Below are 23,908 nucleotides of genomic sequence, written 5' to 3'. Positions count from 1 at the left end.
AAAACCACGGTCTTTTCTACCCCCGTTTATCCACCCTAAACCAACCTCCTTCAAATTCCCTGCTTTCCTTCCTGAAAGTCCCTGAAGTGTCCATCTTGTATACCCCGTGTTCCCTACCCCATCCCTCACCCAACCACAGATCTCCTCATGTCTCTGTTCCCCATTGTTTTGTCTTTCCCTCTCTTTGTTGTGCATTCGCTCTCATATGAGCCTCGACAATGTGTACAAAAAAAACAAACTTGATTGGAGTCCACCTGTGGCCAATTCAAATGATTGGACATGATTTCGAAAAAGAAACACACCTTTATAAATAAGGTCCCACAGTTGACAGTGGAGGTCAGAGCAGAAACTCTTCCATGAAGTCCAAAGAACTGTCCGTATAACCCCGAGATAAAATTGCGAGGAGGCATAGATCTGGGGAAGGGTATGAAATCAATTTCTGGTGTTGAAAGGTCCCAAGAGCACAGTGAGCTCTATCATTCGGAAATGGAAAGAATATGAACTACCCAGACTCTTCCAAGAGTTGGCCGTCCGAACAAACTGAGCAACTGGGCAAGAAGGACCTTTGTCAGGGAGGTAAAGAAGAACCCAACGACCACTCTGACATAACTACAGAGTTCTTTTACTGAGATGGGAGAACCTGTTGGAAGGACAAAATTCTCTGCAGCACTTCAAAAATCAAGGCTTGATGTGAGAATGGCGAGACGGAAGCCAGACCTGAGAAAAAAGCACATGACAGCACGTCGTGAGTTTGCAAAAAGTCACGTGAAAAACTTTGAGAGCAAGAGGCAAAACATTCTGTGGTCTGATGAAACGAAAATGGAACTCTTTGGTCTGAATGCAAAGCACTACATCTGGCAGAAACTGAGCACAGCTCATCACCCACCCCGAACCATCCCTACCGAGAGGCATGGTGGCGGCGGCATGGGATGTTATGGGGATGCTTTTCAGCGGCAGGAACTGGAAGACTTTCAAGGATAGAGGGAACAATGAATGGAGCCAAATACAAGCAAATCCTTCAGGAGTTGGCTGTCTGATGTTGGTTTAATGGTTTGGGTGCCGGGCTCTGGATCCTCGGGTCCTGAGATTAAATCCCACTCAGCTGTTGAATTAATTCCAGGTGGGCTTAACTCGGCCTGTCATCCTTCCGAGGTCGGCAAAGTGAGTGCCAGCATGCTGGTTTCCTGTCGGAGTGGCGACCCGTCCAGGATTGTGCCCAATAGCCAAGGAGACTGCATAATCTGCACCAACGCTCTGAACAGAGTATGGTCCCAATCTCCTCCTCCTTGAGGAGAACCTGCTTCAGAGTGCAAAAGACCTTCGACTGCAGTGAAGATTTACGTTCTAACAGGACAATTACTCCCAGTATACAGCCAAAGCAACACTGCAACACGACAAAGTATTGACTTGGAGGGTTGAATATGCATTGACGAAAGACATTTCAGTTTTTCCGTTTTCATTACTTTGTAAAAATTTCAAAAAATATTATTTCCCTTTGTCATTAGGGGGTATTTTGGGTTGATCAGTGACAAAACATTTAAATTTAATCCATTTTGAAGTCAGGCTGTAACACAACAAAATGTGAAAAAGTCGAGAGGTGTGAACACTTGATGAAGGCATTGACGGTTTCACCCATAAAACACCACAAAGGGCACATTGGTGTCTTTATTTTCTTTCCACCTGACATCCTCCGGGTGGGTAACTGGTGCACTCGCTTCGGTGCCTCGAGGTGGAGACGGAACACTGTTGTTTGTGTCCTTTATAACATCCTTAAAAACTAAGTTTCCTGTTTGGAATGATTTTCAATTTTGTTTCAACTTTGCAGGAAGATTAAAACGATTATTTTCCTCCTCTCCCTGCATGTGAGATCAGGACGGATTCATCGCCAAAGTAATGACAAACTTCAGGTTTGTTTTCCCTTTAATGTTCAAAATATAACTTTCAACTGAAATGGAGTTGTTCCTCGAACATAAACTGATGTTTGTCGACAGACTGACAGACAGACAAAGTGAACCAACTGCTTAACTCCACCTTTTGCTTTGTGTGCGTCGAAGTAGAAGTACCCGTCGCTTCCCTGACGGTTTTAATCAAACGACGGCACGTTGTACTTCAAAAAATTCTACTCCATTCACTCCATCATTTTCCCGGGGTCATCTTCCCTCCGCTTGGAATTCAGGTAACATGATCTTCAGGAACCATCCTTACATCTGTATATGGCGTGAGCAAAAATCACCTCCACTTCGCTGCGAAGCTCATTGTTGTTTGCTTTGGTTTGAACCTCTGCTTGAAATGAGTGAAATGAAATATTCCCCTTCCCTCGTGCTGCCTTCCCATCCCCTCAAGCTGCCTTCCCCCCTCGCGATGCCGCCTCCCCCTCATGCTGGCTTCCCATCCCCTTGTGCCGCCTCCCACTCCCTCAACAGCAAGGAATTTCCAGATCACGGCAGGATAGCCAAGAGGTACGCATGCTCGCTCTCAGCTGTCTCGCCTGGGTTTGAATCCCGACCCAGTGATAAACTGTCATCCCGGTGTTTCACAGGCTGGGTGATTCATAAATGTGTGTGTTATTTCGAGCATGGGTGTTAAACTCGGCCGAACATCTGCCTGGATCCCCCCTCCTCTCACCCTCCACACTTTCCCCCTCCCCTCCCTTCTCCCTCTGCCTCTCTCCCTTCTCCCTCTGCCTCTCTCCCTTCTCACCCTATCCCTCTCTCTTCCCCCCCTCTTCCTCCTCTATCCTTCCCCTCTCTCCCACTTCCCCTCTCACCTCCCTCCTCCCCTATATCCTTCCCCTCCCTCCTCTCTCCCACTTCCCCTCTCACCTCCCTCCTCTCTCCCTCTTCCCCTCTCACCTCCCTCCTCTCCTCTATCCTTCCCATCCCTCCTCTCCGTATTCCCCTGAATATTCCCATCAGCGAAGCGACAGGTAGTATTTGCTGGTAAACAAGTTAACAAACACGAATTAAGATATATATATATATATATATATATATATATATATATATATATATATATATATATATATATATATATATATATATATATATATATATATATATATATATATATATATATATATATATATATATATATATTGTTGCGAATTCGCGCCCGCCAGCGTGCGAACGGCCACGTGACTCGAATCGTCGCCCACGGCACGTCGCCCACCGGACGGACAATTCTGTCATGACCCTCCGGGAACTATCGCCTGCAGCCAGTCACGGGTGGGCCTTTCGACCTCACCACAATCGTGCCAATCGGCCACCCGCGCAGGATAGGGTTGTTCGCAAAACTCGACCTACCTAAGTACCCACGCGAATGGTAGACCGGGCGATCGTACCTCGCCGCAGGCCGACTCCGGACACGAACCGCTTAAGCGGTCCGTTCCGTGGTATCGGGATAACCGAGCGGTGTTATCATCGGCCTCGACGGTTCTGATTAATTATCGGGCGTTTTAAGCCCACTACGAACGAACCCTTTACGTGAAGCAAGATGGAGATTCAATTAAAGACAAGACGAAGCGAAACGGGAAAACAGTTCAACATAATGCACATTTATTCCGCGGCACACGGAGAGCACACATATACAGCCAAACAGAATGCACATATATCAAATGCAACAAAAGAAACAATGACGCAGAGATACTACCGAATACGCGTACACACGGCAGCACTTATACGGTTTTACTTCACAGACGGCGCTGACACACATTTACTCAAAAGCAAAGGAAAGAAGCCAACCTCATAGGCAAGTGGGCAGACGGGCCCGTAGGCCAATGTGTGCGCGGGACCTGAAGGAGCGGTCAGGTCCGCGAGACCGGGGGGGTCCTACCCGCGTCCTCGTGACGAGCCGCAAATGTGGCTGCGCGGCGGTGCCCCGACTTCGTGCTCCTTCGCGGGTTTCGTTGGCACCGCTTGGAGTGGGGTGGGAACGGGCCCCTTTTTGCACTATCTCAGCGTGGGGGAAAGGGGGGGGGTTGTTGATGCCCTGGGGGAAGGAGAATGGTTGGCTGGCTTGGGTCCCGCGACAAGCGATCCCACCGCGACCTCGTCGCCGACCGCCGTCTTCAATGCCTCGGACCCGAGCTCCGTGGACTCTTCCCCCAATTCTCCTCAGCCGACTGAAGAAAACCACCTTGACGCCTTCACCTCCCGACTCCACTCCGCTCTCCAACCCGACTTGACTGCCTCGCAACAACTCCAACCAAAAACTAACTCTCTGCGCAACAACTCTTCTCATTCGCCTCGCGCTCGCCGTTTTATAGGCCGGCAGGAGAAAACAATATGCAAATTTCCAGATCAGGATCTCCTCGAGGGTGGAGCCACGCTAGCCGATTGGACGGAGGAAAAGGGGCGTGAATCTCCCCTGATCCTAGAATTTGCATATCTCGATTCCAGACAAGCCGCCCCGCGCTTCCTAATTGGACGGATCAGAAGTGTAGCATTCCTGATCCGTATTCTCCTCGGAAAGGCCGCTATTTGCACTCGCGGCTCGGCGCGTATCTTCGGCGCCCAGGACAGCCCGACGCTCGGTGCTCACAGGTGGTGCGGGAATGGCCGTAGAAGGAGGGAGGTGAAGGTGGTGGAGGGTTTCCGGCGGTGGCCGATGGCCATGGTGCCGTTTGGAATGGCGGTGATGCGATGTTTGCGGGAGCCAGTTGTGAAGGTAAAGGTCATGGCTGTTGGTGTTGTTGTTTCAAAGTAAAGATAGAACAGAAAAACGGCTATCTCAAAGCGTCGCAGCCCAAATTAATCACATGAATTCCCTCTAAACAACGGGTTTGGGGCTAACTACACATGTACTTAAGAGATATCTCACCTACGGGACCTGAATGGCGGTTTGCGAATTTCCACAGCTGTAACAATATATATATATATATATATATATATATATATATATATATATATATATATATATATATATATATATATATATATATATATATATATATATATATATATATATATATATATATATATATATATATATATATATATAACATTTTCACACTTTCCTCAATTAAAAGAAGTAATTATTAACTATAAATTATTTAGTTCGTCAGGTGCTCATGAGAGTTCAAGTCCCTGACCCTTTGTGATGGGTAATGTTGTTAAACATGTCGTTTATGATCCATCCATGAAGACTACACTCTGCAGAGAGAGGGCATCAGTGCTGCGACAGCAGTTACCTGGGTTATTGAACACAATCCTGCACAGGTAACCACTCTCATACAAGGGACTCAAACGGCTCAATCATCCCAGCAAGCTGGTGTCACTTTGTCAACCTCAGAAGGATGACAAGCTGAGTCAACCCCACCTGGTATTAATTCAACAACATCGTGGGATTTGAACCCAGGACCCAAGTAAACCAAGTCCACCATCCTAACCATTAAACCAACACCAGGTATACCTCCATGATATTTTACCAAAACAGATAAACAGTCGGTACAAACACACCTATCCCGTGACAATGGTTTCATAACAGTTCTTACAGCCGGTCCAATTGTCGAGGTCACAGCTTCAGATCAAAATTTCGTGAAAAATTATTCTGCGTCAAACTTTGACCTTGAACTTGTGACTTCCATCCATCGAGCAGAATTAATTAGTTTCCTGGTAAACTCTCACCAACTCTGCTTTCCAAACAGCCGACTGGTTTAGTGGTAACTAAGTTCGCTCTTCACATATTTAAATATGATATTGAACATAATTTGGCCTTAAATAAGGTTGGTACAGGACGAGCTATAAACTCCCAACTTGGTGATGCACAGGGAAGGTGTTGCATCAATGAGCATACCTTCCCCTGAAAGCAAAGGTAAGTCTTTTGTTTTCTCATCCAGTGATTCCTCGAGGCCGTTAAAGATGCCACTGTAGTCCTCAAGAACAGGCCATTGTGTGCCGGTGCAGAGGCCGATCCTCACAATTAAATCTTCATCTGATTTATTTGTGCACGAGATTAAAGAGGAATCGAATGATGACTGAAGTGATGAGGTATAAAATGATGTCATACAAGAGGAAGGGTAACATGTCATGGATGGGATTTCCATTCACAATTCAATTCCGGCTCCGCTCCAGACATCGTGACATTCACTAAATCAATGAGTTCCTGTGTTAGTACACAGCACGGATCAGCACGGGAAACACAAGTTCTCGGTACGAAGTGAACGTCACGTACCGGGTCTGGACCCCTTGTCCTCGGGTGAACCGACCATGGACCCGCGGTCTTCCGGAGAACCTCCCGGACCGACCACGTATCCTCCATCGGAGCCGCTCGTGGATCCCGGGGTGTTCTCTCTGAGATCTCGGGTCATGGTGGACCGCACGTCGTGTCGGGTGAAGGACGGTACGCTGTGGTAACCGAGTGAAGAGCGCGAGCTGTTTGGGGAAAAAGCGAACCGCGAGATCGCGGTGTCTGATTGGTTCCCGCCACATCACGTGTCCATGATTTAAAATAAATCCAAAGATTGAACGTTTCGTTTTAACGGATTGTTTGTGTTTCAGATTGTGTTGTAAAAGTGGAAAATCGAGTCCGAGTTCGTCGATGATTATTCCCTCGACACGAATCAACGTTCTTTATTTTCTGTTTTTGTATTTATCGACAATCTTCCCTCTATAACGGAGTTGTATATGGGTATATGGGTATGTAGGTGGGTATGTATCATCTACTCCTCCAGGAGGATTTTCCCGAGGAAGCTGAAACTTTCAGGGATTAATGAGGGAACCCCGATATTGTACCTGCGCAAGTTCCGATTGATTCCATCAAGTTTTAAGGAAAAAGTTAATTCACACAAAGGTGTTGGGAGGAGTGGGAATGTTATTGGAATTATCTCAGGTATACAACCACGATGTGTTATATCAGCACAAAAATAGTACTCACATGTTTTTTTTTTCCTGCATGTACGCCGAGTTAGTGTTTATTTTCAGGAGCAATGGACGCAGCAGTCTGATGCTTATACACCGCCCAAAACAGGAATGGGTCAAAAAAATGTATTATACGTGTCGATGCAAATTTCTTCAAAATTAGCATTATGGGTTTGAGAGTGATAAAAATAAACAAATAAAATGTTGCCAATTAAACTTGATTGAAAAGTAAATGTGTTATTGGAACCCTTTCATGAGAAATGTCCTCAAATACAACATGATTATCACATCGATGTGCTTGAACATGCATCTATTTTAAGAATAATATATATTTTCATTTTAAATGACCTTATATCTCTTTTGGACTGGAAGAGGATCAATGTGCTTGGTAAAAAGTGCCCCTTATTTCCCAAAACAGATTGGCCTTCCACTTAACCTTTAATTATAATTCAGTGTAACAGAATTACAAATTATATTATATTATATACTGTGCTTATTAAGGGATTCTCATGTACAACCAGTTATATTGGTCATGTCTGAAAGTCTGGTTGGAGACACAATGCCAGTTTCAATGGAATGTTTGATCAAGGTGATATCCAGATGTTTTCTTACACTCTTGTGAGCTTCAGATTTTATGTTGTTGCGGGCCGGGGGTCGGGTGAGAAGACCACTAGGTAGGGGAAGCTATCTCGGCTCCCACCAGACTCCCCGGAATTGAAGGCCGTCGCACACGGATAATTCCGTGACGCGGCGGGTCGCTTAACCGACCGTGGACGCCAATAACTCAATCACGTGACTTAGGGTCCTCATCTAGTTAATCCGGTTACCTAAAAATAACCACGTGATTTAATTACTGGGGAACATGCCCTCGGTAAGCCTTGTCCGAACCGGATCACTTTACCGGACCGCATGCAACCGAGCGACACTGCCAAGGACGTACCGGCTAAAAGTAATGGATTGTTGGGAACAAAGTCTCGGCTAAGGAAGGATTCGGACCATGCTGGATCAATGGAAGAAAAGACAAAAACGAGCAGGGAACATTTCTTATAATAATTTATTAACAATCGGCAAGGAAAGGTATGTGGTACGATCAAGATTTATTGGGGTGTGTTGTGCAGAGATAGGGGGGAGAGGTGTGGTGCAGCAATAAACAAGCAACTTATAAAAGCGAACACAGAGCAGACCAAACCCGAAAATAATAATAACGATCTTCTGCGGGCTTACTTACATAGACAGGCGCCAGGACACACACACACACACACACACACACACACACACACACACACACACACACACACACACACACACACACACACACACACACACACACACACACACACACACACACACACACACGTACACACACAGACACAGAAAACCCGATGAAGAGGGATTGAGGCAAGACAGGAGAGGAGTTGAGACTACAGTTTCTCGGTACCTTTGCATAACTGATACGCGGTACCCAAACACGCCACCAATACGTTTGGGGGGAGTGCTCCGTGGCGCGGTACCCCAACTGATAGCTGGCGCGTCGCCTCGGGCAGCTCACGTCGAGACCGTGGGCGTGAAGGAGGGGCTTGAGATGGAAGGGTGGAGTCAGCGTCGTGTGGGCGGTGAAGAGGAGCCCAGTGATGACGACAGAAGGCGGAGTCGAGGTCCAGGTTGAGTGGCAGGGCAGCAGAGAGAGAGAGGAGGAGTCTGCACGGACCTTTATAGGCCCCGCAACGTGGTGTGGAGGGCCACCCCAAAACTCGGTGTCGTCACCCGAATCGGACGCTCTCGTTGGCCCGGACCCCCTGCGTGGCCCGGCTGCGATGACCAGAAACGGCAACACTCCATTTCAGGCAAGGTGATCCCGAGCTGTGGGACGGTCTCACTCCGACCCCATGACATGACACTAATCGCCCACACCAAACTCCGCACCATGAATCGTCTTGCAAGAACCCCTGGGCAGTGCCCTGTTGACCGGCTGAGGGCAGCTCCGGTCTCGCACGCCCGCTTGGGTGCCCCCGACCAGCACTGGCCAACGTGCCAGCTCCGTGTGCACCAACGTTGCTCAAGCTGCACAACATGCCCCCGCTCGATCGCAGCTTCGCTGGCCATAGAGGGGAGCGGACGTTTGCCATCCGCGAGGACCAAAGGTACGACGTTATGGCAAACCCATGCACAGAGAGTAAGATGTGTCCATTCGTGTCCGACTCTGTACGATAACAAAGTGGTGAGTGGCACACGGGTCTGCCTTCGAGCACGTTCCGTACAGTGCGCGTGGATCCGCCATTACGCACGTGGCCAGCGCTCGGGTGATTCTGCTATCGTGTGCGCGGGACGAAACCCGATCGATACAAGTCGTCCAGAAATGGGTTGAAAAGTACGTGCTGTCCATATCATCCTCAACGTGGCGGGGTGTTGTCTTTCCATTATCGTCCTCGGTACGCGTTCCGTGCAGTGTGGGCGGCGTGCTGGGTGTGTTTTCTGTGCTGTGGAAAACACCATCGGGTGGAAATTATCGCTGCGAGTGCGTTTGGCAGGCTGTGTTTTGTACGGAGGGTTGTGGGTTGTGTGCCTGCTTGGCCTTTGCTGAGGACCCATCTCACAGCGCAAGGGGCACGTGGCACAGATTTACCTCAGGAATAATCAGAAAAGTCGAAATGAAATGAAGAAGAAATGATGGAAGCAAATCTATCGATGAGATCATCGCAACGCACGCCCCTGTTGTCCCACCAGACAAAAGGGAAGGGACTATCTACACGAATATTAATGGAATAACTGTCTTGGCACCACTATCTGTTGGATGCATGCGGTTCCGAGAACCGCAACAATATCTCTCCCTCGCCTTTTCAATGCGGGCTGACTTTCGGACCTCCAGACCAAGGTGCCATGTGTGATCCATCCCAGCACCCAAAGGGCTGCAGTCTTGACGCCATTCTGTCTCGAGGATGATCAAAACATCGTTGGATGATCTCACCCCCTCTGAAAACTCCTATCAACCTTTAATTCATAAATATTCCTTATCCCTTCAAAATTTAGCTGACCCCCAGATGGCTGCTGCAAACAAAGCTGCGAGTGATTCTTCCCTGAACCCTCAACATGTCAGCGATGGCGTCAGCATGTTTGGAGGGGAAACAGACCTCATCTCACTGAAAACTACATAAGAATTCAAAGTTTTTATGTACTGCAGATTCGGGGAAAGAGTGTGTTGTTTGTGTTGCCCCGATTCTCCATATTGATATGTTTGCATTTGTTAACCTGTTTTCACCTCTGTCTGTTTGTTTGTTTGTGAACAGTAGGACGGAAAAACTCCTGGACGGATCTCGACGAAACTTGGTGGGGGGGATTCGGTATGGTCCAAGGATCATGCCAGTAGATTTTGGACTTGGTCCAAAGTCCAATATGGCCGCTATGGCGGCCATTTTGAAAAAATATTTGAATTTTTGTTTTTGCATTTCTACATGTTTTAAGTGATTTCTAACCAAATGAAAAAAAAAATTTGTTAGAGAAAAAAAAAAAATTGCAACTTTTTTTCAATAAAATTTCGATTTTATTTGAAAAATATTTTAATTTTTTTTTGCATTTTTACATGTTTTAAGTGATTTCCAACCCCCCCAAAAATTTTAGAGAAAAAATACTTCGAAATTTTGCAACTTTTTTTTCAAAAAAATTTCGAATTTTATTTTTGTGGCATTTCTACATGCGCGTCGATCAAGTTTCGTTTATTCAATCGTGGTCCAGTTGAGTCTGATCCGTTTTGACCTACAATGAATAGGATATCGGGTTCACTAAAGTGACCCAGCAGTATTGGCGGCGGAGGTTTTGCACTCCACCGAGTGCTCCCCCTCAAGTTTCTTCTGTTTTAATTGACTCAAATGTGCGGGAGAAATTGAGAAATTCTTCGACACACGCTTGGAACAAGACCACCCGTTGGACACAGAAATACTGAATATTGCACAGAGAAGTCCCCATAAACCGCCCAAAAAACCAACAACTTTTCCAATCATTAATTTCTTTTTTTGTGAGACACTCGTGGGAGACCTTGAACACAGACAAGACCCGAACATAACAGAACAAAAAGAACATCGTGGAAGAGTGGGGAGGGGGGAAGCCAGGAAAAAAACTACAACAGGGTAGAGGTACAATGGAGGGTCACTTGGATTAAGAATGGGCATGGGGAAGAATGAGATCAGAGGGAGGTGGGTGGACAATGAGGTGAACAAGCTGAATGCAAGCTCAAACACAGCAAGAGGGGGAAAGGAAAACTGGAGATGACAGAAGAAAAGGATGGTGAGGAATACGGAAAGTACATTAATCTGGAAAGGAAGAGATTGGCTTGTGGAGGACTTTACTTTTGGGAGGGTTTGGGGAGGAAAGGAAGGTTTGGAGAGGGGGAAAAATCATGAGAATGGATTTGGTGGCGGGGGTGTTTGGTGAATTGCCATCTTAAAGACGGAAGAGTCTGATGGATCAGTCTGAGGAAGTTGGTTCCACAAGCTGGAGAAAGGAGTAACAAATGAGTGGAGGTGAGCAAAGAGCCTGGATTTTTGGAGTTTCAACAGAAGTTGGTTACTGGAAGACCGAGAAAGCCCTTTGGAGCAAAATTCCGGGATGGGGGAACAGAGCAAAGCAGAGGGGTGCAGGACCAGAAACGAACCTGGACAAGACAGAGAGACCACCGGTGTGAGAGTAAGAGAACCAGAGACTCAGCTTAATCAAGGGAGATTTCAATGATTGTGACGGACTTGATTTCTATGGCATCAAGAAGTGCAATGAAAGGCAAAGGAGCCAAAATTTAATGAATCACTTCTACTTTTCACATTCTGACGTCATTGTGTAAAATCATTCATAAAATTACATTAAATAACGTTATGACAGAGAAGTTCATTAGATGCGGAACACCTCATCATGGTGGAAAAGAAAATCGAAGAACAAACTACCAAATCAAGTTGAGAAGTACAAACACCAAAGAGGCACCAAAAATTGGGAATCCCATGGAAAATCCTGAACACTATTTCCATGACGACTACGACTACAACCACATCTACTCCGACCACAACAAGTCCGCATGCCAAGCTCAAGGGTGCAGTGATACACTTTTGTGGATTGATCCTTTTACATGTCATTCCCTTGGCACAGGGGGATCCTGAGGTTCAGGCAGATATTTTGGAATTTTTTGCCCCTGGCACTGAAGATTGTTCGCAAAATCCCAAAGACCCACATTATATTCACTCCCGATTGGAATGTAGTGAAACTCCCGAATTTCCACGAAAAACGTTTTTATGAAGTCAACAAGATAATAAAACATCAAATGGAAATCTCTATCTGAATTTGGATCAACAATTATGCCGTGAAGTGATGATGTAATCAGGACAAAGGTGATCCCTCAAGGCATGTCCCTTTGATGTTTTGTTATTCCTTTTTCAGGATTTCAATCCCGTCCATATCCTTGTTCTGCTATTTTCTCTTCTCATAAATTGCTTTGGATAATTGTTGACCCTTCGACGAATCACGAGTTTTTATATTGTCACAAAATCACTCCCGTTGCTACGATTATCACTGGTGCAATGTCGACGCTCTTCAACTACGAGGTTCCTTTTTCAGATCCTGGTATCACATTTGGTTCGTGTATGCAAGAGTTCTCTGAGACTGAGATATTGAAGTTTTTGCATATGTGTCGGTGGAATGTTCTCGATACTTTGTTGTACCTTTGTGTGCACAGGTGTTCTGACATGAGGTTTTTCTCAAGAAAACATCTCAAGAGAAGGTGATGGTGTTTTCTATTTCTACCTTAGAGAACCTGCACCTGTCCTGATTGACTCCATCCGGCCATCTTCTTAAAGTGTCCTTGGTGTTGGGTATTTACAGTGCCTCGAGAAAGTCCACACCCCCTTTCAAAATTTTCACCTTCTGTTGCCTTCCAGCCAGGAATTAAATGACATTAAATCAGACTTTTTCCTCCCTTTATTTACACATCGCAACCCACAACTTCCAAATGAAAAACAAATTCAACAAATTTCAGAACATTAATTAAAAGTACAAAACTGGAATATCTTGGTTGGATAAGTGTCCACCCCCCTGAGTTAATACTTGGTGGAACACCTTTGAAAGCAATTACAACTGTGAGTCTGTTGGGATTGGTCTCCAACAACTTTGCTCACCTTGATTGGGAAATATTTGCCGATTCTTCCACACAAAACTGTTCACGCTCAGACAAGCTGCGAGGGGAGCGTTCAAAGGGCGGAGGAGCTCGTTGTGAGCCAACGGCCATCCATATCTTGTGCCCAACTGTGTCTGCGGACGTCCTCCTGCAGTTGGGTTACTTCTTATTAGGAGGTTGGTGGCAGGATTTGCACTCCGGCCACCGTAAAACCCTTCATTCCGCAAAACACAAAAACGCAAAGAAATCTGAAAACCCACTCAGTGGGATTACCTCCTGTGCAGCTTCCCTTCGCAGGGCGGCTCACCGGATGACGGGATTGGGGCAAAGCCTTCGGGACCCCCAATCTTTGATGATAGGAGGGAAACCACGGGGTAACATTCTCGGGTCAGATTCCGGGAGAGTGTGTCGGAGTGGTGCTGAGGTGTCGTCTACACGACGTCGGTCTCCTTGGGTTAACCTTCGAGTGGGTGCCTGGAATGTCCTATCCATGAGAGGATGATCACCTGTCTCTGTTATCATCTGAGCTCAAGCGTTTGGACATCGGTATTGCAGCACTCTCTGAGGTTTGGAGACCGGTTGGCGGCAAGATCATGGTGGGTGGATGCACCTACAATTGGTCTAGTCACTCTGATGGATACTATACCCAAGGAGTTGTTGTAGCTGTGTCCAAAAACCTGTCTCCAATGATAATTGAGGTAACACCGGTCAAGGCGCTTATTTTTAGATGAAGGATTCGTCACTCCTAAGGTGTCATTTAGATTTGGGGGGTCTGGGTGCTTTGGAAGGTCCTGAAGAGTTGTAGATTGCCTTCAAGACCACCGTCCTTGTTGTTGCCGGTGTATGTTTTGGAACTCACCTTCGGGCAAAGAAGAATTTTGTCTCTCAAGGGACACGAGATACCATAAACCAGAGTCGTAGAGCCAGGCTGAATGGCAGAGCTGAGCTGTTCAGGGAACTGAGGCATAAAACTGTACGTGCGCTAAGGGTGGACAAGGAGGCCTATGTGCGAGGAATCTGTGAGGGGGTAGAGCATCACTTGTGGTCAAGTGATTCTCGTCCTGCTTACAGGGGAATTCGCGCATTGCATTCATCCAAGCCCATACCTCGGTGTACTGCAGTGAGAGCAGAGGGTGGAAGGCTCATGACAGAGGAGTCAGAAGTGAAGGCCAGCTGAGCCGGTTACTTTGAGCGGTTGTACCAGGCTGATCCACCATCTGTCGAGTTGGACGTCAGGGGTGTTACAATAACTGTTGCTGACCCTCCAATCAACTGTGGTCCACCTTTGCTTGTGGAAACACAGGCTGCGGTGAAGCAGTTGAAACGGGGTAAAGCTCCAGGGATTTGTGGCATCCATGCTAAACTTTTCAAGGCTGGTGGAAATGCTGCAGTTCTGTGCTCTACCTGGAATACAGGCATCATCCCAACTGATTGGAAGAGGGGCATTGTTGTCCCTCTCTGGAAAGGAAGGGTGATCGCCAAGACTGCAACAACTACCGAGGGGTGACGCTGCTCTCAGTGCCGGGCAAGGTCTTTGCTCGGATAATTCTTGAAAGGGTTCGCCACCATCTGCTTGAGCACCAGCGTCCAGAGCAGTCAGGCTTTACACCAAAGAGGTCAACGACTGACCGTATCCTTGCTCTTCGGGTCCTCACCGTATGTAGACGACAGTTTCGGCAGGGGCTGCTTGCAGCCTATGTTGATCTCTGTAAAGTGTTTGATTCAGTGAATGGGGATGCCCTCTGGAGGATTCTTGGTCTTCGTGGGGTGCCACCAAAACTGATCGATCTGATGTCTGAATTCTACTCTGGTACTGAGAGTGCTGTGAGATGTGGTGGTACCATGTCTGACTTATTTCCAGTTGTTCCTGGAGTTCGTCAGGCGTGCGTATTGGCCCCCACACTTTTCAGGACTTGTATGGACTGGATTCTCGGGAGGATGTTGGAGAGATCAAGCTGCGGTGCTCGTTTGGGAATGTCAATATCTCTGACCATGATTTTGCAGATGATGCAGTCATCTTTGCGGAGACTTTAGATATCCTTTTGGGGGCCCTCGAGGTGATGAATGAGGAGTCGGAGCCACTGGGATTACGGGTTTCCTGGGTCAAAACGAAGATCCAGGCTTTCAATGACATATCGGATGCTGCTGTCCTGTCTGTGCCTGTTTGTGGTGAGAATGTTGAGGTCTTAGAGAGATTCACTTACCTTGGCAGTGATATTCATGTCTCTGCTGGCTGTGAGCCAGAGGTCAATAGACATCTGAGTCGGGCCTTGGGAGTCATGGATTCACTGGATCATGGGGTGTGGCGCTGCCGGTAGCTGTGCGGGAGGACGAAAGTCCGAGTCTTCAGGTCCTTGGTACTTCCAGTCTTGCTCTATGGATGCGAGACTTGGACTCTGACCAAGGATCTGAGACGGAGACTTAATTCCTTTGGTACCAGGTCTCTTCGGAGAATCCTTCGCTATCCCTGGTCGGACTTTGTGTCCAACGAGCGGTTGCTGAGAGACTCAAATGAGAATTGTTACCTGTATAGTCCGTGAGTGTCAGCTGCGGCTGTATGGACATGTGGCTCGTTTTCCTGACGCTGATCCTGCTCACCAGATTCTCTCAGCCAGGGAGTCTCGTGAGTGGAGGAGGCCAATGGACCGATCACGTGCCTCGTGGTTGCAGCAGGTTGATCGGAATCTCTAGGAGATGGGGATGGGTGAGTCATCTGCCTGGGGGATGGCCAGACGGAGGTCCCTGGAGTACCGGCGGAAAGTGGACACAGCGACGCGCTGCTCTGGTGCATGATACCTGACCCTGACCTGACATGAGCGTTGATGGACAGCAATACTCAAGTCATGCCAAAGATTTTCGATTGAATTTAGGGCGAGGCTTTGACTGAGCTACTCAAGGATATAGTTTTGTTCCTCAGCCACTCCAGTGTGGCTTTGATTGCGTGCTTCAGGTCGTTATCATGCTGTAAGGTGAACTTCTGTCACAATTTCAGTTCTCTTGCTGAGGGCAGCAGGTTTTCCTCTCGGATTTTTCTGTTTTGCTCCATCTATTTTCCGTTCTATCCGGACAACTCACACCCTCACAATGTCTCTCCGAAAGGACCGCCTGGAACCCCCTCCACCACCCAGCTACTTTCTCAACATTCCTTTTTAAGAAGTCCTTTCATTCAAGCTTCTGGGTCTCACTATCTGCCATGATCTTTACGAGGAAAGCTGCATCTCCAAGCTGGCCTCCAAAGTCAATCGCCAACCTGGCATCCTCAAATGTGCTAAGTTCTTCCTTGGCACACCTGAGATTCTAACCATTAACAAAGCTTTCATCCACAGTCTGATGGATTACTGCTCCCCCCCCCTTTGGGGTTGTGCTCATGCCTCACACTGAGCTTGACTTGACGCTGTGGAAACCAAGTCTTTTAAGATCAATGGTATTTCCAGTGATGAAGCTGAGACTTTGCATCTCTCACTTTCTCTCCGCAGGCAGGTCGGTGGTCTTTCTGTTTTCAACCATCTCCCCCCTGGCCTTGCGAGCCCCCCCCCTCGCTCTGTCTGTGATCTGTTCTGCCAATATTTCGTCAGGGTACTCAAGATCTGACAAAGACCCCCTTCTGGTGAAACTGCCAATATCAAGAATCACTGCTCACCTTCACTCTTTCATTCCTCATTTTTCCTGCCTCTGGAACAAACTCGTCTGCCCTCTTCAATCCCAGTCCTCCTTCCAGGTCTTCAAAGATGTTCCCCACCATCTCATATCTTCCTCCATCCAAAATCTTGATATTTCCAACCCCCGTTGATCCCCCCCCATACCCAACTCCTTCAAATTCCCTGGATTCCTTCCTGAAAGTCCCGGTAGTACCGTCTTGTTGACCCCATCCCATCCCTCTCTCTTCCACAGATATCCTGTCTTTCTTCCAAACTATTTTGTGCTTCCCTCTCCCTCCCTTCTTGTCTCCTGCCTTGAGATATGTTTCTGTGTATTGGCTCTAACACAAGCCTACACTTGGAATGCAAAAACTATGAAAGTACCCTAGTAGCTGATGATGAGAAACATCCCCATAACATGATGCTGCCACCACCAGGCTTCACAGGAGGTATGGTGTCCTTTGACTGATGTGCTTTGTTGGGTATGCACCAAATGTAGCGTTTTTCATTTTTCCATAAGTTCCATCAGACCACAAAACTTTTTTCCACATGGCTTCAGAATCTCTCGAGTGTTTTTTTGTGGACCTCAAACGGGACTCAAGGTGGGCTTTTTTGTGTAACGCCTTCCTTCTTGCCACTTGACCGTGCAGCCCAGACTTGCGGAGTGCTTGGGATATTGTTGTCACATGGACACCAGTGATCAGTCCTTGCCATGAAGGCCTGAAGCTCTTTCAAAGTTGCCGTTGGCCTCTTGGTGGCCTCTGATCTGTCTCCTTGCTTGGTCATCCAGTTTGGAGGGACGGCCTGATCTCTGCAGGGTCTTCGTGGAACCATACGTGTTCCATTTCTTCATGATTGTCTTGACTGTGTTCCAAGGGATATTCAAGGCCTTTGAAATATTTTTATATACATCCCCTGATCTGTGCCTTTCTACAACTTCATCCCAGAGGTATTTTGAAAGCTCCACCCAGCAGAGAGATTCAGCATTTGCTGTAAAATTCACCACCCAGCAGTGGAAACCCACAGGAACGGCTGATTTTATTCTGAAATCATCAGAATCACTACATTTTAAACAGGTGGAGCTCAATTGACCTGGTGGGTGAATTTGAAGGTGATTGGTTCCACCTGAGCTCGTTTGCAATTGCCGTTATAATGGGGGTGGACACTCATCCAACCAAGATATTCTAGTTCTGTTTTTAATTCATTTTTTGAAACTTGTACAATTAATTTTTCACTTGGAAGTTGTGGGTTTCGATGTGTAAATAAAGGTGTAAAAAGTCTGATGCAATAATTATAATTTCAGATTATATGGCATCAAAAGGTGGAGATTTTGAAAGGGGGTGTAGACTTTCCACAGACACTGTACTATGACTCGTTCTCCATCCCAGTAAACATGACGTCTTCCAATCCACTGCAAAGTGCCTTCTTTGTCTCTCCCCAACTCTTTCCAGATCCTTTTACAATCTACCTGCTCTTTTGTCCTTCTCCCAGTTGTCGGTGTATATTTGTTGACGTATCTTTTTGTATTTTTCAGTTCTTTTATGTGCAATCGATGGCGCTGGATTCGTTGTTATTTCCATCCCATGTGTGGCATCATATACTTGCACCTGTTACTGGAATTTTTTTGCTTTTATGTATTCTTTGATGTCTCGATGCAGATGATGGAGTATTAAACGCTTTGTTGCACACAGAACAGTTGAAGGGTTTTTCTCCGGTGTGTATTCTTTGATGTTTATGAAAGTTACATAAATGATTGAACGCTTTGTTACACACAGAACAATTGTAAGGTTTCTCTCCATTGTGTATTCTTTGATGTGTCAATGCAGATGATGAATCAGTAAAGGTCTTGTGGCACACAGAACAATTGTAGGGTTTCTCTCCGGTGTGTATTCTTTGATGTTTCAATGCAGATGATGAATCAGTAAAGGTCTTGTGACACACAGAACAATTGTAGGGTTTCTCTCCGGTGTGTATTCTTTGATGTATCAATGCAGTTGATGCTTGATTAAAGGCTTTGTTGCACACAGAACACTTGTAAGGTTTCTCTCCGGTGTGTATTCTTTGATGTGTCGATACAGATGATGAATGATTAAACGCTTTGTTGCACACAGAACACTTGTAAGGTTTCTCTCCGGTGTGTATTCTTTGATGTTGAGAGAAGTTAGATAAATGATTAAACACTTTGTTGCACACAGAACACTTGTAAGGTTTCTCTCCGGTGTGTATTCTTTGATGTATCAATGCAGTTGATGAAAGATTAAACGCTTTGTTGCACACAGAACACTTGTAAGGTTTCTCTCCGGTGTGTGTTCTTTGATGTATCAATGCAGTTGATGAACGAGTAAAGGCTTTGTTGCACACAGAACAATTGTAAGGTTTCTCTCCGGTGTGTGTTCTTTGATGTATCAATGCAGTTGATGAATGATTAAACGCTTTGTTGCACACAGAACACTTGTAAGGTTTCTCTCCGCTGTGTGTTCTTTGATGTATTGATGCAGTTGATGAACGAGTAAACGCTTTGTTACACACAGAACAATTGTATGATTTCTTCCCCGAATGTATTTTTTGATGATGATATAAATTTGATGAAGAACAAAAGGCCTTCCGGCATTGTGAACACTTGTAAAAATTTTCACCGGTGTGCAATGTTTGATGTGTCAACAGACATGAAGAAGAAGCAAATCCCTTCTGACACACAGTGCACCTGAATGACGTCTCACCTGTGCATATTTCAACAGATCCTTTTATGCATGATGAGAAGGTGAAGTCTTTGTTGGTAACAGAAAAATTGTTTGTCTTCTCACTTCTTTGGCTCTCCTGTTGCAAGACATTGATACACCTGTCGCAGTTGTTGTTGTTTGTAGACACACCCCTAAACTTGTCAACATCCTGACAAAAAGCCTCTGTCGGGTGATGATCGAAAGAAGCTTCTGTGTCCACCGATGAGGAACAGTTGACACGTGACGACGTTTCAAATTTTTTCTCTGCAAATTAAGAATGGAGCAAAGACATCAATAAATCACTTTTACAACTTGTACAGCACTCGTGGAGCACATAGTTTCACCCTGCATGTTCATTCTGAACAAAATAACCATTATTAACTGATCACCCCACTATTATGGCCACTACTATCATGGCCCACATGCTCGTATCATCCATGTACCCTATTATATCACATTGTTTCTTGGAATGGGTTATGATCGTCAAAAATGTAATTATTCACTCAAGTCTGGTCATAGATCAGATAAATGGAGTTTCAGATTTTTCAGAGAAGGATTTCAATTCAACCAATCATGGCTGGAAGAAGAGTACACTGATGACGTCATCATTATCACCCGATAAACCCCATGGGGAGTTGATAACATATGCAAAGTTTCAATTATTTTCGTTGAGTGGATTCAGAGAAAATGATATTCAGATTTTCCCCTTTAATTCAATATGGCTGCCACACAATGTGACATATGACGACAATATTAACAATAAAAACATTCTCCATCGGGAGTTCCTCCGATGTTTAAAATTTTGCATCGATCGGACAAGTGGAAACATCGAAAACAATTATTAACGTGAAAATATGAAGACGTGGACACACAGACAGACAGACACAAACGCACACGGACACACCGAACACATTGGACAAATAAAACAGTTCAGGAAAGGAAAGAGAAACTCAAAACGAAAGAAGAGAATTCAAAAAATAAAAAAACAAACACAAAATTGGAGACAAAGACCTTGAGTGCTTGGGAGTTGAAAACAAATTCAATATGAAAATGATATCTCGAAAGATAAAATAAACAAGAAGCGAATACTTAGATATCGCGTGGCTGGGAGCAGTAAAAGTCGAGGTTGAAACAATTTTGCAGTTCTAAAATTTAAATGTAGACACGGTGAATGAGCACGCATGATGGGAAGAGTTGTGACGTTGGACAAATTTCTATTTATAGCCCTCAGATCAAAGGGACGTACGTGGCTATAAGTGTTTCAGAAGACGTGACAGAAGACACAGGACAGAATAGCCAATTATATAACAGCGCGATGTCGCCGCGCTGTAATAAATAATAAACACCACCGAATGAGGAAGCAATCAGGAGAAAACAAAACCACATGTTTGAGAGTAACCCGAAGAGATTCTTCCACGAAATTAGGCAAACAAAAGTAGAATGTGTCAACTCCCACTGAAAAAGAAAAGATGGGGAAACATTCTGAAAAGGAATTCTTGGAGATAGAAAGGAACATAACAAGGAAGCAGAATGGATCTTGGACTTGGAAAAGAAGAAGCACCATGCAGGTGGAGGAAATGTCCCCAGTGAATATTGATGAAGAAATAAACAATTAAAAACAACTTAAAAAAATGCAACCGACCTATAAAATCCAGGCCCAGATGGAATTCCAAACTTCTGGCTGAAACAACTTGATGCTCGCCACAATCACAACCAGAGGACATTCAAACAACTGATGCAAGAGGAAAAGGAAGTGCATGAGTGGTTCGCAGATGGAAACACATTTCTCACCTAAAAATCTGAAGAAACCCAACTTCCTCACAAATACCGGCCAATAACATGTCAAACTAGAGGGGAGCACTCGGTAGAGTGCAAAGCCTCCGTCGCCAATACTGCTGGGTCACTTAAGTGAACCTGATATCCGATTCATTGTTGGTCAAAAAGGAATCAGACTCTACTGAACCACGATTGCATAAACTCAACAAGATCGACGCGCATGTAGAAATGGCAAAAAAAAATTGATTTTTTTTTTGAATTGCAAAATTTGTTTTTTGGGTTGGAAATCACTTAAAACATGCAGAAATGCAAAAAAAAAATATTCAAATATTTTTCAAATAAAATCGAAATTTTTTTGAAAAAAAGTTGCAAAATTTGGTTTTTTTTTTGCTCTAAAAATTATTTTTTTTGGTTGGAAATCACATAAAACATGAAGAAATGCAAAAAAAGTCAAATATTTTTTCAAAATGGCCGCCATATTGGACTTTGGACCGAGTCCAATATCTAATGGCATGATCCTTGGACCATACCTAATCCCCCCACCAAGTTTCGTCGAAATCCGTCCAGGAGTTTTTCCGTAATACTGTTCACAAACAAACAAACAAACAAGCAGTCAGAGACTGGAACTTACGAAATCGTTAACTTGACCTCTGACCTTGTCTAATAAAAGCTGTTTCCAGAGAAGGTAGCGACGCACCAGAAACCAGAAGTTTCTATGATGATTCTGTACCAAACCATCAAAAATCGTAACGTCGACCAAAGCAAAAACCTCCATTTCTCCACGCAATTATTTTATATTATTTTATCAAAGTCACAAAACCGGAATATTCGGCCATCCACCAACAATCTTTACATAATCCGACGGCTTCGCGAGTCAGGCATGCGACGATAACCTTTATTGGGATAAAAAATGACTTTTAAACACCATCTTTATCGAAAACACCGTCAGCGCACACACGGAAAACTTTTACGTGACTCAACGATGAGTCTGCTCGAGCGCACTGCGTCAAGTAACGACCCGTGATGCGTCAAGTAAAATATTTTTTATACAATCTTAAAACGTCTCCAAAACATCCGATTTTTACCAGAATTTCGACAACCGAGTTTTAAGCGTCCTGAGCGATCGCAAAAATGGAAGAAAAAATTAAAATCGAACTTAAAACGAACTCGTAACGTCGAGCGAAGCAAAAATCTCCATTTCTCCACATTAATTTACGGAATTATGTTTGACCTTACTGTGACCTTGACCTTTGATCGATTTTTGACCAAAATCTAATCAGCGCTAGCCATCACCCTCCTGAATCACGTGGTGTAATTTGACATTGGTAGCTTCTTCCGTTCTCGAGTTATCGTGCCGACAAGCAAACAAACAAACACACAAACAAACACACAAACAAACAAACAGAAACGGAAGTGATCAATATACTTACGAAATCTAAAGATTTCGTAAGTAACAAGCAGTCATAGACTGGTACTTATGAAATCGTCAACTTGACCTCTGACCTTGTCTAATAAAAGCTGTCTCTAGAGAAGGTAGCGACGCAAACCAGAAGTTTCTACGATAATTCTGTACCAAACCATCATAAATCGAATGTTTGACCTCACTGTAACCTTGACCTTTGACCGATTTTGACCAAAATCTAATCAGCGCGAGGCAAGCCATCACCCTCCTGAATCACGTGGTGTAATTTGACATTGGCAGCTTCTTCTGTTCGCGAGTTATAATTTTTTTTGATGTTTGACCTCACTGTGACCTTGACCTTTGACAGATTTTGACCAAAATCTAATCAGCGCCAGCCATCACCCTCCTGAATCACGTGGTCTAATTTGACATTGGTAGCTTCTTCCGTTCTCGAGTTATAACTTTTTTTGGATGTTTGACCTCACTGTAACCTTGACCTTTGACCGATTTTGACCAAAATCTAATCAGCACTAGCCATCACCCTCCTGAATCACGTGGTGTAATTTGACATTGGCAGCTTCTTCTGTTCGCGAGTTATAATTTTTTTGATGTTTGACCTCACTGTGACCTTGACCTTTGACCGATTTTGACCAAAATATAATCAGCGCGAGCCATCACCCTCCTGAATCACGTGGTGTAATTTGACATTGGTAGTTTCTTCCGTTCTCAAGTTATAATTTTTTTTGATGTTTGACCTCACTGTGACCTTGACCTTTGAAATGATTTTGACCAAGTTCTAATCAGCACGAGCCATCACCCTCCTGAATCACGTGGTCTAATTTGACATTGGTAGCTTCTTCCGTTCTCGAGTTATAACTTTTTTTGGATGTTTGACCTCACTGTAACCTTGACCTTTGACCGATTTTGACCAAAATCTAATCAGCACTAGCCATCACCCTCCTGAATCACGTGGTATAATTTGACATTGGTAGCTTCTTCCGTTCTCGAGTTATCGTGCCTACAAACAAACAAACAAACAAGCAGTCATAGACTGGTACTTACGAAATCGTCAACTTGACCTCTGACCTTGTCTAATAAAAGCTGTCTCTTGAGAAGGTAGCGACGCAAACCAGAAGTTTCTTCGTTGTTTCTGTACCAAACCATCAAAAATCCAATGTTTTGGATGTTTTACCTCACTGTGACCTTGACCTTTGACCGATTTTGACCAAAATCTAATCAGCGCTCACCACCACCCTCCTGAATCACGTGGTGTAATTTGACATTGGTAGCTTCTTCTGTTCTCGAGTTATCATTTTTTGGATGTTTGACCTCACTGTGACCTTGACCTTTGACCGATTTTGACCAAA

General features: G+C 45.0%; 2 protein-coding genes across 2 annotated transcripts in view; both read right to left on the bottom strand.

Annotated features, from left to right (window-relative positions):
• Nucleotides 1–23,908, bottom strand: part of LOC147006382 (uncharacterized) — a 60,308-nt gene that overhangs the window by 13,018 nt on the left and 23,382 nt on the right. Inside the window, exon 2 of the mRNA XM_085868970.1 lies at nt 6,172–6,371. Within this exon, the coding sequence (XP_085725096.1) occupies nt 6,172–6,307 (136 nt within the window). The 5' untranslated portion in view covers nt 6,308–6,371. The remainder of the gene's footprint in view (nt 1–6,171; nt 6,372–23,908) is intronic.
• The window catches only part of LOC147006381 (uncharacterized), a 35,679-nt gene continuing 23,395 nt past the window's right edge, over nt 11,625–23,908 (bottom strand). The window contains exon 5 of the mRNA XM_085868991.1: nt 11,625–19,117. Within this exon, the coding sequence (XP_085725117.1) occupies nt 18,237–19,117 (881 nt within the window). The 3' untranslated portion in view covers nt 11,625–18,236. The remainder of the gene's footprint in view (nt 19,118–23,908) is intronic.

Source organism: Eptatretus burgeri, unplaced genomic scaffold (genome assembly GCF_056783735.1).
Source record: "Eptatretus burgeri isolate ZD-2024b unplaced genomic scaffold, Ebu_testis_v1 Ebu_testis_scaffold_3182, whole genome shotgun sequence".
In the NCBI taxonomy this organism is placed as follows: Eukaryota; Metazoa; Chordata; class Myxini; order Myxiniformes; family Myxinidae; genus Eptatretus; species Eptatretus burgeri.
Note: the sequence above shows the minus strand (reverse complement) of the source record. Positions and strands in the feature narration are given on the sequence as shown.